The 16425-nt window shown below is 36.3% G+C and overlaps 1 protein-coding gene across 1 annotated transcript in view; it reads left to right on the forward strand.

The window, feature by feature from the left end:
* The window catches only part of LOC150095823 (tachykinin-like peptides receptor 99D), a 279398-nt gene that overhangs the window by 210174 nt on the left and 52799 nt on the right, over nucleotides 1–16425 (forward strand). Inside the window, exon 2 of the mRNA XM_090409541.1 lies at nucleotides 255–470. Within this exon, the coding sequence (XP_090265667.1) occupies nucleotides 255–470 (216 nt within the window). The remainder of the gene's footprint in view (nucleotides 1–254; nucleotides 471–16425) is intronic.

Genomic DNA, 16425 nt, shown 5'->3' on the forward strand with positions numbered 1-16425 from the left:
TCAAAATTTGGATTTCACTTGGCCGATTTCGATGAATTATATATCACTTTGTCTTTTTCCATGTCAATATCCTATGCACCCTATGAGGGTAGATGTCGCAAATTTGAAGATCATGATAAATACTGGCTTATTACTCAGATGCAAAGCAATAATCGATATTTATTATCAATTCTTTTAATAAAATCGTAAATACGCTATCTTAATTAACACTGACAAAGAACACTGGTGCCAATTACAGCCATATTTGTCTTTAGGTACATGGCCATCATGCATCCTCTCAAGCCCAGGATGTCTCGTATTACCACTCTCAACATCACACTGTGGATTTGGGTGGCAAGCAGCCTTCTTTCCCTACCCAACTTGCTCTACTCCACGACCGATGTTGAGACCTTCTCGAACGGCGACTACAGAATTAATTGCTTCATGATCTGGCCTGACGGAATGACTACCGAAAGCACCACGGAATACATGTAAGTAGCGTTGTTCCACTTTTTGTTTGTTTTATATTAGCTTAAACTGCCGACGTAAGGCAAAAGAGTTTCATGCTTTTTAAAAGAACTGAGGAAACCAAATTAAAATTTATGTCAGATTTTACTGCAGGTCTTGGATTCGTTCCACAGTTTCTTGCATGCATTCGCAAACACAAACACACCGAGAGAGAGACCTATGAAATTTTAAAACCACAAGACAGAGACTCTATTCAGTGTGAATAAAAGAAATATTGTGGAAACAGCGAACACAGGAAATCAAATAATTTATTCAGTCGTACCCTTCGGTACGATTAGAAGAATGAAAAAAAAAAAGAGATAAAAGTAACGTATGTGTACTTTTACGAAGAAATCATGAAGACATGCAAACCACGCAGGATTAGTTTTGATTGGTTGGTTGTTTTGGTTACACGAAAGTAATTAGGGCTGCTAAATGAGTGTTTATGAGTTTTATTTTAATATCATCTATCTTTCCTCTCCACAGAGAAAGACTGCAAAATTTATTGTGTACCATTGCTGCAAGAAAAGAGGTTAACTGGAAATTAGGGATCGCTTGATGTCTTTTGTGAAGAAGGTTGTTCCACAGGACAGACGCAGATGCAATCGAAGAACATACAGATGATATAAGTCTAAAGCTGAACAGCAAGTGAATGTTGACTTTCGGTTTGTTTTTATGACCCACGAAAGGTTGGAAAACAATAGTACATCACTATTATAGGCGGAATACCGCTTTTTTTAAATGTTTCATTATTATTTAATTATTTTTATATCATAGTATTTAATTTTTATATTATTTTATATCTTTTATATATTTTGAAAACTAGACATGGAATTTTTCAAGTTCAAGCGACACAGTCTGCTCATGTTTTTATATGATTGGAGAAAAGCGGAAACTTTTCCACAAAAATCCCTGAGGACAAAACATCCTAGAGAAAAAAGAACGTGTGTGAGAGAGAGAGAGAGAGAGAGAGAGAGAGAGAGAGAGAGAGAGAGAGAGAGAGAGAGAGAGAGAGAGACAGATTAGAGTAATCTGTGAGATAGAGATCAACAGTTAATTAGATTCGCTTCTTGCAAAGCACCATCAAATATGTTAAGAAAGGTTTTGGGGTACATCACACCAAATGCATTAGAAATATCCCATGGTTGGACGCATTTCGAATTTACTTAGTTTCAGCAGTTGTATAGAGGACACAGCCTCGCGAGCGGAAAAGCGTACACACTTTTATTTTAATGCCGAGATGGGTTTTGTTAGAAAATCAAAAGGTGTGAATCAGCTCAAAAAGAGAAATCTCTTCATTTTTCGAGATCTAAAGTCTTTTTATTCCCGTATATAGGGAGTAGGCGAGGCCGTTTTAGCCCTATCTAACTTTTGGAGACTGAGTGGCAATTCAATCTCCACTGGTACCCAATCAGAGATAGCTGACCCAAGGCAATCACTAATTAAGCGGCACGTAGTGAAGAGAGACGTCTCAACAAGCGCCGCCATCTCGTGGTCCCTAAACATAACACTCGTATTTAATGTCTGAAATAATGTGGGTTCTACGATCGATTTTATTGAGTTTACGGGACGAAAAACCCGAGTTTCCGGGAGAAAAACACCGCTTGCCTGGGCCAGAGATAGACTAACTAGAACCGGTTGAAAAAAGGCTTAGAAAAATTTCTTCTAGTCGCCGACTAGATTTGAAACAACGAAGTCGTCCTTTGTGTGGTCAAGCGTCACGATGTGCAAACCCCACCTCCACTGAGCTACACAGGTTTGAGATCTAGGTAATATCAAAATTAGCTAGAAATAAAGCGATATCTTCCATGTGCGGAATGAGACAGTTCTGAATTTTAATAGCATAGAAATCTCTTTCCCTTCTATTGAAGAACACCAGAAAGCAGAAATTCTTACACTATTATGGAAAATTTTCAACTATCAATGATTAGGCCGTGAAGCATTTGCCGAATGAATATAGAAATGGAGTAACAGAGCTATGGGCAGGATACGAGATCAGTGCGTGAAGACCATTTATCAGTGGGAGAAGGAGATACTCCAGCAATGGTGAGCAAATCGGAGGATAGGACGCCATTTCCCATGGCCCATAGCAAATGGTCATAGAGTATGCTGGTGGCAGTCTTCTGTTACACACTCGATCAAATAATTTGGAAATGTTAAGGTATTTGATGTCATATATGTCATAAGATGTCATAAGAGATCGATGGTAGGACCAAAAGTAGAATAATTCACATCATTCGTTAAGAATTAGATGGTTGGTCTCCAGTTGGTCTCCATGAAATGGGTGACTATCGATGATCTGTTTTATAACATTTCAAACAGCCAATTAAGAGGAACGGGGTGTTAAATTGATAATTGACTTTTACGTTTTCTGAACGGGATGAATGTGGGCTTGATTCCATATTATAATGCAAGTGCCCGAGAATTGGAAAAATTCGAAAGGCATATAGAATGGATGTTAATTCTGGAGGCCAGCGGTTTAGCAAAGTTGGAGTGATACTATTTGGACCAGATTACTTGATCGTACTTTAATCTATTCAGAACTTATCTGACTGCTTTCAAACTAAAGACTGTGTGTGTGTGTGTGTGTGTGTGTGTGTGTGTGTGTGTGTGTGTGTGTGTGTGTGTGTGTGTGTGTGTGTGTGTGTGTGTGTGTGTGTGTGTGTGTGTGTGTGTGTGTGTGTGTGTGTGTGTGTGTGTGTGTGTGTGTGTGTCAATGCATTATTAGTACAGTAGTTCGAATGAAGTATTAATGATGCAAATAAGTCTACTTCATCTTTGGGAGATTTGGTAATGGCTACGATGGTCCTTGAGTGCATTTATGTTTAAATTCCCTAGGATAATAGGCTGGGTTTCTGATATTTTTGAGAGGTGAAAAAACTGACCAAAGTTTCAGGAGAAAACTTCTAACCTCAATACAGGTGAGAAGTTGAGAATCATTTTACTAAAAAAATTAATGAGGACAAGTGTGTGAGGCGAGAAAGTTTTCAAAAATAGAGGTAATGCAAAATCTAAGTAAGTTACAGGATGAATGCATCTAAAACGTAATTTGTATTCATTTATATGCAATTATTTTCGTTTGCAGAAAACAATACCCAATAGCAAAAGTGCTTCTGGTGAATTTGGACTATAGAAAAGTGCTCCATTAATTGTGCAATTTACTCCAATGCAAATGCATTTCGGTTGGCTAATTCCTAACTGCCAGTACATCATCGTTCGTCCACAATCCATGTGAACCTAGGAACAGGGCCACCTTGAGAAGAAAGAGAAAAAGAAGAATGGATACAGGATTAGAAGTCACGAGCGTTTACTCTTACTCACTGTTGCTTACAGGCCATGTAGGCTCTGAAAGCGGATAATCATAAATATCGTGAAAAATGTTTTGTAAAAGATTATTGAAGAAGTCAGAAATGGACGAAAGCGTGCTATAAAAGGAATCAGAGATTTGATAAAGGTAAAATAATAACTGAGGATAATCTGGATGTAAAATTTCTTAAAGAACAGAAACAGCGACAGAACCGTCATATAAAATATCTGGAGAAATTCAGGTCTGACTACCTTTCAGTACAGGAGATAGGAAAAGTTGTTAGAAATTTGAAATCTGGAATGGTAGCTGGAGCAGGTGATATATTTGACCAAAACTCATAAAATATGAAAATATTCAAGTTTTACGGCGACTACATGTGTAGCTCAGAATGACTATCTGAAATTCGAACTCTGGATTAATGACGTGAGGCTTTCGTTATCAATCTATAAAAAATGGAGTAAAACTGTAGGCAATGCTTTTTTGTAAATCAAGAGGTGCCAGCACTCATTCTTTGCTACACGGAAAAATTGAAAATTAAAAGAATATGAAAAAAAAAATTACTGATATTTTTACTTCATAGCGTGATAATGTTTTCGGAATAAGAACAGGAAACTAAGCATATACAACACAATTGATTAAGCATAATTGTATTGTACAAGTACAGGGTGATTATAAAATAACGTCGTGTTCAGAGCCGCCCTCTAGTGAGTAATGTATTGGACGAAACACACCAATATTCGGTAGACGTATTAAATCGAATCCCCCTGTTCCACACGGACTTGAAGTCCGTGTGGAACAGGGGGATTCGATTTAACGGAAAAATATAGTACCAAAAGTCGCGAACAGGGGAAATTTTGGCCCTGCGAAATTAATTTTGGTAGGTATGACTAATGAATGACTAAATGGCAAATGAGGGACAGCACATATCAATTTCGTGAAGTTTATTGTTAATTACAACTGAGGTTCAATATGACCACCATTCTGATGTTCCAGGAACTGCATACGGTGCACGACATTTTCCACGGTAGATGGCAACATATCGGAATTGATTTATCTCATGTGTAACGTTATTCGATCTTTCAAAGTTGGAATATCGGGTACATGTCCTTGATACACAATGCTTTTAAGAAATCCCCACAGCCAAAAGTCACTAGGATTGAGATCAGGCGATCTCGGTGGCCATGGCGTGGGAAATGCATGATTAATGATTCTTCTCTCAGAGAAATGTTGTCGCAAAACACACTGTACCTGAAGTCCGATGTGGGGTGGTGCACCATACTGCATGAAGATGGTCGAATCGAGACATTCTCTTTACTGCAGTTTTGGAACCACTGACTTTGGGTGAGTGGATAGGCATCTGCAGACACACGTGCGGATTAGTTGCAGCCCAAATGCGACAGTTGCGTGTGTTAATATCGCCGTTCAAATAAAGGTGCGCTTTGTCACTACAAAAAACTGCCATGGCCATGCATCATCCACTTCCATGCGCGCTATGAATCTCAAAGATAAGTCGATTCGTGTGGTCGCATCACCAGGGCGCAATTCTTGAACATGATACTGATTGATTTTATAGGGGTAAAACTTCAACATCTGATGTAGGATTTTCCACACCATGTGTATGCGATACCTGTTTGCCGGGATATTGCTCGTGAACTGCTGGCACCCTGCACATTCGTCATCTCCTGTTCCACAATAGCAGTTGCAACTTGTTCAACTTGTTGATGATTGATTGGTTTGCATCCCCTGCCTGCCTGCACTGCTAGAGTTCGAGTAGTTTCAAATCGCCGAATCAGTTTTCGTAAGTTTGTTACGCTAATCGGTCCTTTTCGTAAATTTTTCATACGCCGAAAATCACGAAGACAAGCACTGGCATTATTGTTCCGCTGATAATAGAGTTTGACTAACAAAGCACGCTCACGTAAGGCATCGAAAAGCAGTTCGTCTACGTGATAAGAAATCTTACAGGCTTTCCTTTTATTGCATGATCGCATACAAGAAACGCAATAATGCAAATTAATGCATTTTACTCGGCAAATAGCGCCAAAAATTTCCCCTGTTTGCGACTTTTGGTACTATTGTTTTTTCGTTAAATCGAATTCCCATGTTCCACTGTGTAGGTTTACCGAATATTGGTGGCTTCGTCCAATACATTACTCGCTAAAGGGCTCTGAAAACGACGTTATTTTATAATCACACTGTATATAAAATATATTTGTATATATTTTTATATATTTATATCTATTTTAAGTGTATAATAATTTTTAACAAAAAGTTTATATAACAAAGTTTTATATAGAAAATATCATAAAAGACGTAGTGAGAAATGGAAATTTGATTAAATAACTAAGAATATTTGCATAGTAGGCAAAAGTGTAAAAAAATACTGAATATTACAAATTTCTAAATTGACCCCATCCATATGTCACAGCCCACTGGAAGATGTCGTAACGGTTGCATATCGTCCCTAAAAAGCTCTGATTTCAGGTAATATTTAAGCAAGCGTACTCGAAATTTCTCTCCAAGAAAAGTTCTTGGAGAGAAATCTCGGGAAGAACAAATTCGGTTCAGAATCAGGGTTTTTTTTTATTATTTTCTGATAAAATAACAAACAAATAATGGACATATAAGAAAGATCAGCAGCTAAGGTTTATATATGTGGGAAAGATATATATATTATATGACTTACCCAGGAGAAAAGCTACAATGAGATGGTTTAATGGGAGATTATACAGTACAGAGCAATGCACATTTTTATTTAAGTCATAAATCAGCAATTAGAATTAAAGGCCACGCGAGATGTTTTCACGATGGATCTAATCGAACATATTATGGAGAAAAGTGGCATAAAATTTGATATCAGAAATGGAGACATTAATATAAATTCTTTGCTTTATGTTGATGACTGTATACTTCGAAATAATACCCAGGACAACTCTTAAGAACATTTAACTAAATTTAATAAGATGGTAATTTAAATATATAAACAGATAAGATAATAAAGCATACTTGAAAAGAAATTATATTATTATTTGAATCCATTATCGAATTGTAAGTAAACAAAGTTTGCGCGTGAAATATCTTCACGATTAGTCTACTCGTATATAGGGTCTGCTGTCTTCAAATTGGATGGGTACATTGCTCTGCATTATGGGAAGGGTGAGGAATTTTCTGGATTTGCCTCCCACTGATGAGACCTCCACCAAGGTAGAAACCGCTCTCACTACTCACTGAGTATTGAGAGCGGTTTCTACCATAGTGGAGGTCTCATCATTGGGAGTCAAATCCAGGAAAATCCAAAGTTGAATTCATCGGAAGAGACTGAAGTCAACAGTGTCTGTATGAAAGGAGCCAACTCATGAAGTTTATTCACGCGCAAACTTTTTTACTCACCCTTGGAAAAAGATTATAGTTCTTTTTTTGTCAAGTATAAATCATTTTGTAACCAAATAGGGAAAAAAACCTTCCACGTGTAATACAATGGGTAATGTGGTGGGAAACCAGCCAAATCAGTCTATATGGAATAAGAAAAAAATAGCGAAATCGTCAAACCGAGAAGTTCAGAGTTGATCGCTGCTCAGACTGATGTTGACTTATGCTGTGGAAAGATGGGCTGGGATTGTAAGGTTAAACCGAAGTTTATCAAATAATGAGAATGCAGCAGCTGATAAAAATTAAAGAAATGAAAACGCATATTAAAACCGTTCATCATATTCTATCCCTCTCCTTTTTCCTAAAAATATTTTATCTTTCACCTTCTCCCCAAAACTTCACAACCCACCCTTGGAAATTGGGTTTTAAATTCACATACTTTTGTCTTATCTGCAATTTCCCCACATCTTTCTTTCTCCACATTTTCACCCCCCCCCCCAATTCCTTTCGTTCATATTTCAACAAATTCAAATTCAAAAAAAAAAAAAAAAATGGATATCAATGATTATCGCTATACGTCAGATGCTGCTTCAAAAGAAGGCAACCAAGAACATCCGACAAAGGTATGTCCAGAAACATTTCTTCCTTATATTCTTCATGTATCATTCTTTAAAATACCAATAATGGCCTAAAAATTGAGTAGAAAGCCAGTGCATCATAAAAGGAGTACTTCTATAGAAAAATAGGCAAAATAGCCATAAAGATTAATTTTTAATGAGACGAGTAGCATGGAAAATTTTCCAGAAATAATATCTAGAATAATTTGTGTTTTGTAATCCAACAACCCTTCAATCATCCGTTCTCTACTCAACCCTTCAAACCACAGTAATCACATGGCACTCTCATCAACACTAGTCTGTCATGATCTCACGGCACGGCATTCAACGATTGCATCAATTTTACGAAAGAAGTATACAAAAAAACGACCCTAAAATACATCGCTCACAAACTACACATACAATTCCTTAAGATTGTCTAAATTAAAACATCACCCCACAATTCGCAATAGAACGCGGCTACAAAACAATTCCCGCAAATAAAAGGATTTGTTATTGTGCATCCAGAGCACTTATAAAACATACCCTAAATGAGAGATTTCAGAAGAAAAAACAGACATATTTATACATTCATCGGATAAAAAACAGACTACACTTTTTTTCAGAACATATCCAATCAAATATTAAAGATTACACACAATTAATGGAAACTCGCCATACAAAAAAAAATGGAATGCCCTAACAGACCCCGATTACAACAAACGTGAAGCTTCCAACCCTTCGGATAACACCACCATACAACCTATTTCAAATAATTCAATTATAAATTTATCCATGTGTAACCCCACACCCGATGAAATTACCATTCCATTCTAAATATGCACAGAACATCATGGACGATGTTTTATGCATTGTAATACTTCCAAAGCATGTGCCCAACAAAGACATTATTATTGAAATCCAAGCTAAACTAGAAACAGACCCCAACAAAGAAGTAATATTTCATAAGATAAACAACATCTTAAATAGCAAAATAAAAATGCAATCCAACGTTACTCTAAACCTACAAAAATGATATCATTAAAAACGGACCGGATATAACGATCGCTAAAGCGGACAAAGCGAAACAGTGTTCATCATGAACAAAACGGATTTAAAAAAATCAGCTAACGCCTTTATATTCCGGTATACGGGGAGTAGGCGAGGCCATTTAGCCCTATCTAACTTTTGGAGACTGAATGGGCAGTTCAATCTCCACTGGTAGCCAATCAGAGATAGATGGCCCAAGGCTATCACTAATTAAGCGGTACACAGTGAAGAGAGACGGCTCAAATGTGCCGCCATCTCGTGGTCCCTAACCCTAACACAATATATTTAATGTCTGAAATAATGTGTGTTCTACGGTCGATTTTCTTGAGTTTACGGGACGAAAAACCCGAGTTTCTGGGAAGAAAAACCCGCTTGCCGTGCCAGAGATCGACTAACTCAGGAACCGGTCGAAAAAAGGCTTAGAAAAATTTCCTCTAGTCGCCTCTTTGTCGGCGACAAAACGGATTATTACAATAAAATAACAGACATTTTAAATGATCAAAACACATACCAAAGAGTCCTAAATGACCCTACCCCACTTCATAAAACAAATTAACAACACACTACATGTTTTAAAAAAACAAAACAAGATAGATAAAATAACAATGAAAAATACAACACCACGCCCCACACGTACTCCATATATATTCGGACAAATTAAGACCCATGAAAACGGTTACTTGGCATGCCCAAAAATCTCATGCAAAAAACACCACCACATCACTTTTATCAAAATTCTTAGTAAAACTACTCAAACCTTTACTAACCAAGTCAAAATCAATGATAAAAACACAGACGACCTATTTCAAAAAATAACAAACCTAACTCTATCCCACGATGACGTCCTCACTTGGACTCAACGTCGCTAAATACCAATGTGGACGTCCCCAGAACGTTACACATCTTACATACATTACTCACAGAAGACCACACTCTGGAATCACAAAAAAATTAACGCCCGGCGATATCGTAAACCTGATAAAACTAATAATCTCAGCAAACCTTTTTAAATTTAACAATAACATCTATATCCAAATTTTCGATTCCCTGTGGGCCAAAATATCAGCGGGCAATTAGCCGAATAAAAGAAGGCTTCAAAAGAAGGCAACCAAGAACATCCGACAAAGGTATGTACAAAAACATTTCTTCCTTATATTCTTCATGTATCATTCTTTAAAATACCAATAATGCCCTAAAACTTGAGTAGAAAGCCAGTGCATCATACAAGGGGTACTCCTAAAGAAAAATAGGCAAAATAGCCATAAAGATTAATGTTAATTTAGAGGAGTGATTTTTTAACGATACTTGTGACATAATGATTAGAAATATATACACGTTTGTACAAGAATAATGTTTAATTTGCCAAATATTTCGGTCTGAATATTACAGACCATTTTCAGTGGCTACATAGGAATAGTTTTAAAAAACAAAGTGGAATACGAACAATTGGTCATTCACACGTGGAACGAGCTGCGTGATGTCATATCGCTAAGTATTAGAAGAGTAAACATTTTTAAAGTCATAATTAAAGATATTAATTCAGAAATTCATATAATAATCTTAAATAACATTACACTAATATAGGAAATTTACAAAAAAAAAAAAATAGTAATGTGTTATCCTGATTAAACTTTCCCAAATTTTTGATATAGAAACGCAGTCATTACGATTCAAGTTAGGACGTTGAAGTAAGGCCTCCACACTTTCTTTAAATAAACGTTCAAATTTGTAGCAGAGTCTTGGACCAAAGGATGTTGTGGCTTGTTTCTAATGCATGCTGAGCTAATCCAGATTTCTCGGGTTTCTTGTGTTGAATTGATGACTGATGCTCTTGAATTCTTTTTTCTATAGAACGTCCAGTTTGTCCAAAGTAGGAAAGAATTACAAGGAACTTGATACACACCAGGTAGAGACAAGGTTGAGCGTTTATCTTTAGATGAAGGAAAGTGGGTGGATAATTAGTTAATAGGTGTATAAGTGGCTGTTAAATCATATTTCTTCAGAATTCTTGAAATTGGTCCAAGAATCTCCTCCCACAGAGATGTCGCTACAAATTTGAACGTTTATTTAAAGAAAGTGTGGAGGCCTTACTTCAACGTCCTAACTTGAATCATAATGACTGTATATCTATATCAAAAATTTGGGAAAGTTTAATCAGGATAACACGTTAATTTTTTTGTAAATTTCCTATATTAGTGTAATGTTATTTAAGATTATTATATGAATTTCTGAATTAATATCTTTAATTATGACTTTAAAAATGTTTACTCTTCTAATACTTAGCGATATGACATCACGCGGCTCGTTCCACGTGTGAATGACCAATTGTTCGTATTCCACTTTGTTTTTTAAAACTATTCCTATGTAGCCACTGAAGATGGTCTGTAATATTCAGACCGAAATATTTGGCAAATTAAATATTATTCTTATGCAAACGTGTATGTATTTCTAATTTAGAGGAGTAGCATGGAAAATTTTCCAGAAATAATATCTATTAGAACCATACTAAACGACAATGATTACTTGATATTATTTGCATTCAAGGTTTGCTGAAGTGACCAAAGTATGGTCACTTCAACAGAATGGATGGAAGAATGAGCGGCATGTGTTTGATACCAAGATTGAGGTTAAAAGACTCAGAGTGAAGACTAAACCTAACTTAACTGCGTCGATCTGAGTAGATTGATGCAATTAGCAGTGCCATGAAAATCGAAGGTGACTTAGCCGGTCTTATACGAAGGTTGCGGGTTTTTTCCTTCGGAAACTCGATCGTTTCATCCCACAAATCAAGCATTTGGACAGGAGAACGGATGCGATTTTACAGACATAATATACTGGCTTCATTGCCTTAGTTGTTTCTGACGTAAATCTAACCAAGCAAACAAAGTTCCATAGAAGACGAAAAGGAAAGATCAGACTCTATTGGCGTCCTGAAAATAACAGATTGATTTAAAAAAAATTGGTGATGGGATGCTAGTAATAATGTAAATTTAATCATATGGGTACTGTCGTGGTCTTCTGTACAGCTCGAGGATAAAATACCAGGCATTTATTACGATGATGCCAAAAAAACAATTCTTTTGTTGATCGAAGCAGGAAAATGATTAAGCTTAATTACATCGCACTGTCACAATATTCTGTTCACCCCGTGGTGATAGTGCATATGAGAAAATAATGATGTTGATCCAAGTTTTCATCGACATGTAGAGATGTAAGCCTTCCTGCGAAAAAAAATTCATCGCTATATTCGGCGACGTAAGTTATATAAGTTAAAAATGTAAGTTTTTTATAAGTTTTGATCGATTACAAAACAATTTTGGTGCGTCCAGCTTACTTTGTTTCATGTACACGTCAAGAAAACCACAAAATGTTTTAAAATGCCTTCGATTATTTCTGCAAAGCAAAACGTACACCTTATTATAAATTACCTTCAACCGTTTTCATTATGAATATCGTATTTACCATAATCAAGGCGTGATTTTAGTATAAGTCTATGAAAATGAATCCATAGTTTAGTATAGGTGCATTCTCACATAAAATCACAAGTAACGAGATTTCATGCTTTTGTTTATTAGCGACTTTTGTCAAGATTCTTGAATATAATCTACTCAGTTCAGTTTTATAACAGTCCATAAATTAACGCATAGAACATTAGTTTAGTTTAGCAACACCTACAAAATTTTATTGATCGAAAATCAAATGACTTGCATCCGCAGTAAATAAACCGAAACAGAAATCAGAAGTTGTCTCCGATGCATGCGATTGGATATATTAATTATGGAGCTTTTAAACTCAGTTTTGTCATTCAGAAAGAAATCTCACGAAATGATAATTATAATATTTATCTGACTGGTTACTGAAAAATTAAATTTTAAATTTCCTTTAAAAAACAAACTTATTATGGATTGTACGAGATTGTACTACGTACTAGGACTACTTGCATTAGCTCACGCTAGTAATCGCCGATACTTTTATAGTTGACTATATTCGGCATGAAACTCTCTGATTCAAATCTTTGAGTTTCTTGTTCGGTTTTAAAACAATGTGGGATTAATATCCCCTTAATTTAAATAATGTTTATATCGCCGAAATGAAGCCTATTGGCCTTTATGTATTTAAGTAACTTATTATGGATATTATTTCTGGGAAGACTCCCACGCTACTCCTCTTAACAAACTATTATATTTACGGCTATTTTGCCTGAGGCAAAATAGCCGTAATTGCCTTGAGGCAAATAAACTTATTATTTTTTATTTTCCCTTTTTACAAATCTGTACTCATAATCAGTTTGTTTCCCCAACTCCCCCAGAGCAAAAGCAACACATCAATTTAACTATTATGAATATCGTTATTGCATATATTAAATCACATAAGAGATTTAATATATGCAATAATACATTAATTGCATCTAATATGATGCAATGAGATGATCCTCCGGAGCTCAGTCGGTATTGACGAAGTCCTTCGGTCGGAAATATCTGGGTTCGATTCCCGTCAATGACGTGAGGAACCCTTATTCGGTCTCTTTCGACTAAAGGTGAGTTAATCGGTCTCATACGGAGGTATAGGGGATTTCTTCCCTCAGAACAGGCAAACCGGCTTCGTGAACACGCGCATCCACAGACATAGGACACACCTGGAGGCATAGGGCTAATCACCTTATCCTCGAGGCAGTCGCGGTTTCAAATCGTAAGAGGCCAGTAGCCTAATATACATATGAGGAGGATGCAATGAGATGCAGGCAGATGACGTCGTATGAGCCAACCTGTCTAATAATTAAAGGATAATTATTATTAATTATTGGCACTTTCAAGCTTTAAGAGCATAACAAAATGTCAATATAAAAGCGAAATTCGGAATCATTTAATTTTTTAATTTTTTTTTTGCTTAAATTTTATATGAAAGATGGAGTCTGTTTTTCTTTCCAGAAATAAAGTAATTTTTACATGATCATTTCCGGAAGATGCCTGCTATGATGCTGCTATGCCTTTGAACCTATCAGTCATGTATCCAAAATAGGAAAAAAAGTTGTAGTAATTATAATTGGTGATTTTCAAATTGCTAAAGTAAGGCCTTGAGCGAAAGAGCAATTCTACTTTGGGAATATCTAATTCTAATTTGAGAAGAGAGAGAGAGAGAGAGAGAGAGAGAGAGAGAGAGAGAGAGAGATTGCAAGCTAGCTAAAAAAGAAAAATCTCACTCTTATGTACAGATTTGTGTGCTTCAAAAGTGAAATTAGAAGAAAAAAATTTTTTTCAAGAAATAAAACAGAATTGAGATTTAGAAAAATTTAAATTAAAATTACAGCCCAGGGTGGCCAAGTAGTTAACGTTTTCGCTCTCCAACCAACAACCTGCGGTTTCGAGACTCGCCTTGTGCATAGGCGTTTGTGATTGTCTTTAGACGGGAGATGAATTTCATCTCCCGGTGTGAAGCTTCATCCCCGATTACTGGAGGCCTCCAGTAGTGTGAAAGGTTTCATGTTTGGTCTCTAGAGAGGTTTCTTAGCACCATGAGAAAAAAATCGATAAAATATTTTTAAAAATTGTAAAATAATTAAAAAGCGGTTTCCAGAACTGCATCATCAACATCGTTATATAACCCAAATGTCTGATCTAGAGATCAGAAATTTGAGTTATATAAGTAAATCGATATTCTGGACGTTTTCATGATTTAAAATCATCAAAAGATCGTCGGTGCACACAATAGAGTAGGTGAAAAAAAAAAAAAGAGCCTTCTGGACACAGTTGCAAAGCTTCAGATAAAGAACCATCCACTATCTTAGGTAATGTACATTCAGAAGTTGTAATTCTCTGATAGCATTCATAAGACATATTAATGGAGTTTAATTACTAAGCGTACTCACCAAACTCGATTTTAGATATCAACAGCAACGACTGAAAACTCTCAAATATATCGATGGTTCTGGTGAAAATGTAAGTGAAATAAACAAGAATATCCCTCTCCCTCCCTCCGTTGATCGAAAGTCACTGAATCCACACTCGTGATTGATTATCAGTTAAGCGGTTGTAAAGTAATATAGAAACTGAGTGTTTATTTACTGCACTGCTTTAGAAAAAAATGCATTGAGTGGAATTGGAAGGTAATTAGACAAGAAAGGTTTCTGGTCCTTATATTTGATTATGTATCATTTCCAGGTTGCAGAATAGATGCTAGTGGAATAGAAGACAGGCGACACAGAAGAGGAGACAACGCTGGAACACAAAGCTTCAACAGTCATCAGGACCACGAGACTTGGATCCAACTTGGAATAGATTCTTCTGAACTCTTTCTGTAAAAAGCTCAGTGGTGGAAGTATTGAATGTTATGTGGTTGGAACGGTGTTCACATCGTCATTTTCCATGGGAGTCAATGCAAGAATTGCAGGAAAGAGTAAAAAGCCCTTCCGAAGTCCTTCCAAAACTTTCCATGGTTGTTTTATTTGAATTCAAATTGGTAGCGATATGAATAAACGATAACGGCTTCTTTGCTAAGCTCTACACATGGAAAATTTCATGAATATTCTGCAGTCCTTGGAGAACAGTTGCAACAAGATCATTTGCTAGCTTAGCTTACCTGAAAAGCTTTTAACATATTATTTAGCGGTTGGTTTGCAGAAAAACTATTTTAAAGCTGTACCGTAGAAAAGATGAAACGATGATGCTTGACATAAATCTGAAAATACACAAGCTGGACGAAATAAAAAAAACTAAACTTGAATTGTTCTCCAGATTCTAAACGTTTATGTTTTTTGTTTTCTCAATCTTTCATTCATCAAAGTGATGAAAACTAGCTCCTTGCTTAATGAAAGCTCTAGAAATGAAACTCACTACTGATATCTAATACGACAGAGGGTTGCCTTCTCTCCCAGTGGAGTTTTGGGTGCAATACCGCGAATCGTAAATTAGTTCACTGCAAATAATGTTCCACTTGTCTCAAGGTCTCGGAAATGAAAATTTCCAGACGCCTGCTCATTGGCAATTTTTTGTTCGTTTTTAAGAATAAAATACAGCAGTAACGTTTATGACAGAAATTTGGGGAATCCTCGGTATAATACTGACTATGCAGAAGTAACGTTCATTCATTCATGAATCCTCTAATGCTTGTTGACTGAGGAAAATATCCAGGGCTACTAATGGGCCGACCAGTGTGAACATTTCTGTAGAAGACTTGGTTATTGCATAGCTAACTGACTTCACACAGAAGTTCATAGTACTCTAGACTGTGATGGCTCAACAGTCCCATCGCAATCCCGGCTCTTCCGAGAGCATTGTATTCGACTCCGGCTTAGACCCTCCCCATGAACGGAATGAACATGTGATGACAGCAGTAAATTAAAACAAGTGTTGAGGAGAGTGGATGATTTATTGAAGAACGATCATGAAGGGAGGTTTTTGTTGTCTTCTGCAGTCCACATTATACATTTCACACCCTTGTCATGAGCTTTACAATTGAATTATATATTTCGAAACTGATGAAAAGGTCCAGAACAAAAAAAAACATAGATTTAGAGGCCTTGCATTTCAAAGATGTGTTCTTTTGTAGATGCAGCACGAATACCAGTGACATGCAAAGCAGATAGACACAATTCAATAGCAAAGATTCGCGTGTGAAAAG

The sequence above is a fragment of the Typopeltis vanoorti genome, chromosome 19, assembly GCF_054136105.1.
Source record: "Typopeltis vanoorti isolate ZY-2024b chromosome 19, IOZ_Tvanoo_1.0, whole genome shotgun sequence".
NCBI classification, from domain to species: Eukaryota; Metazoa; Arthropoda; class Arachnida; order Uropygi; family Thelyphonidae; genus Typopeltis; species Typopeltis vanoorti.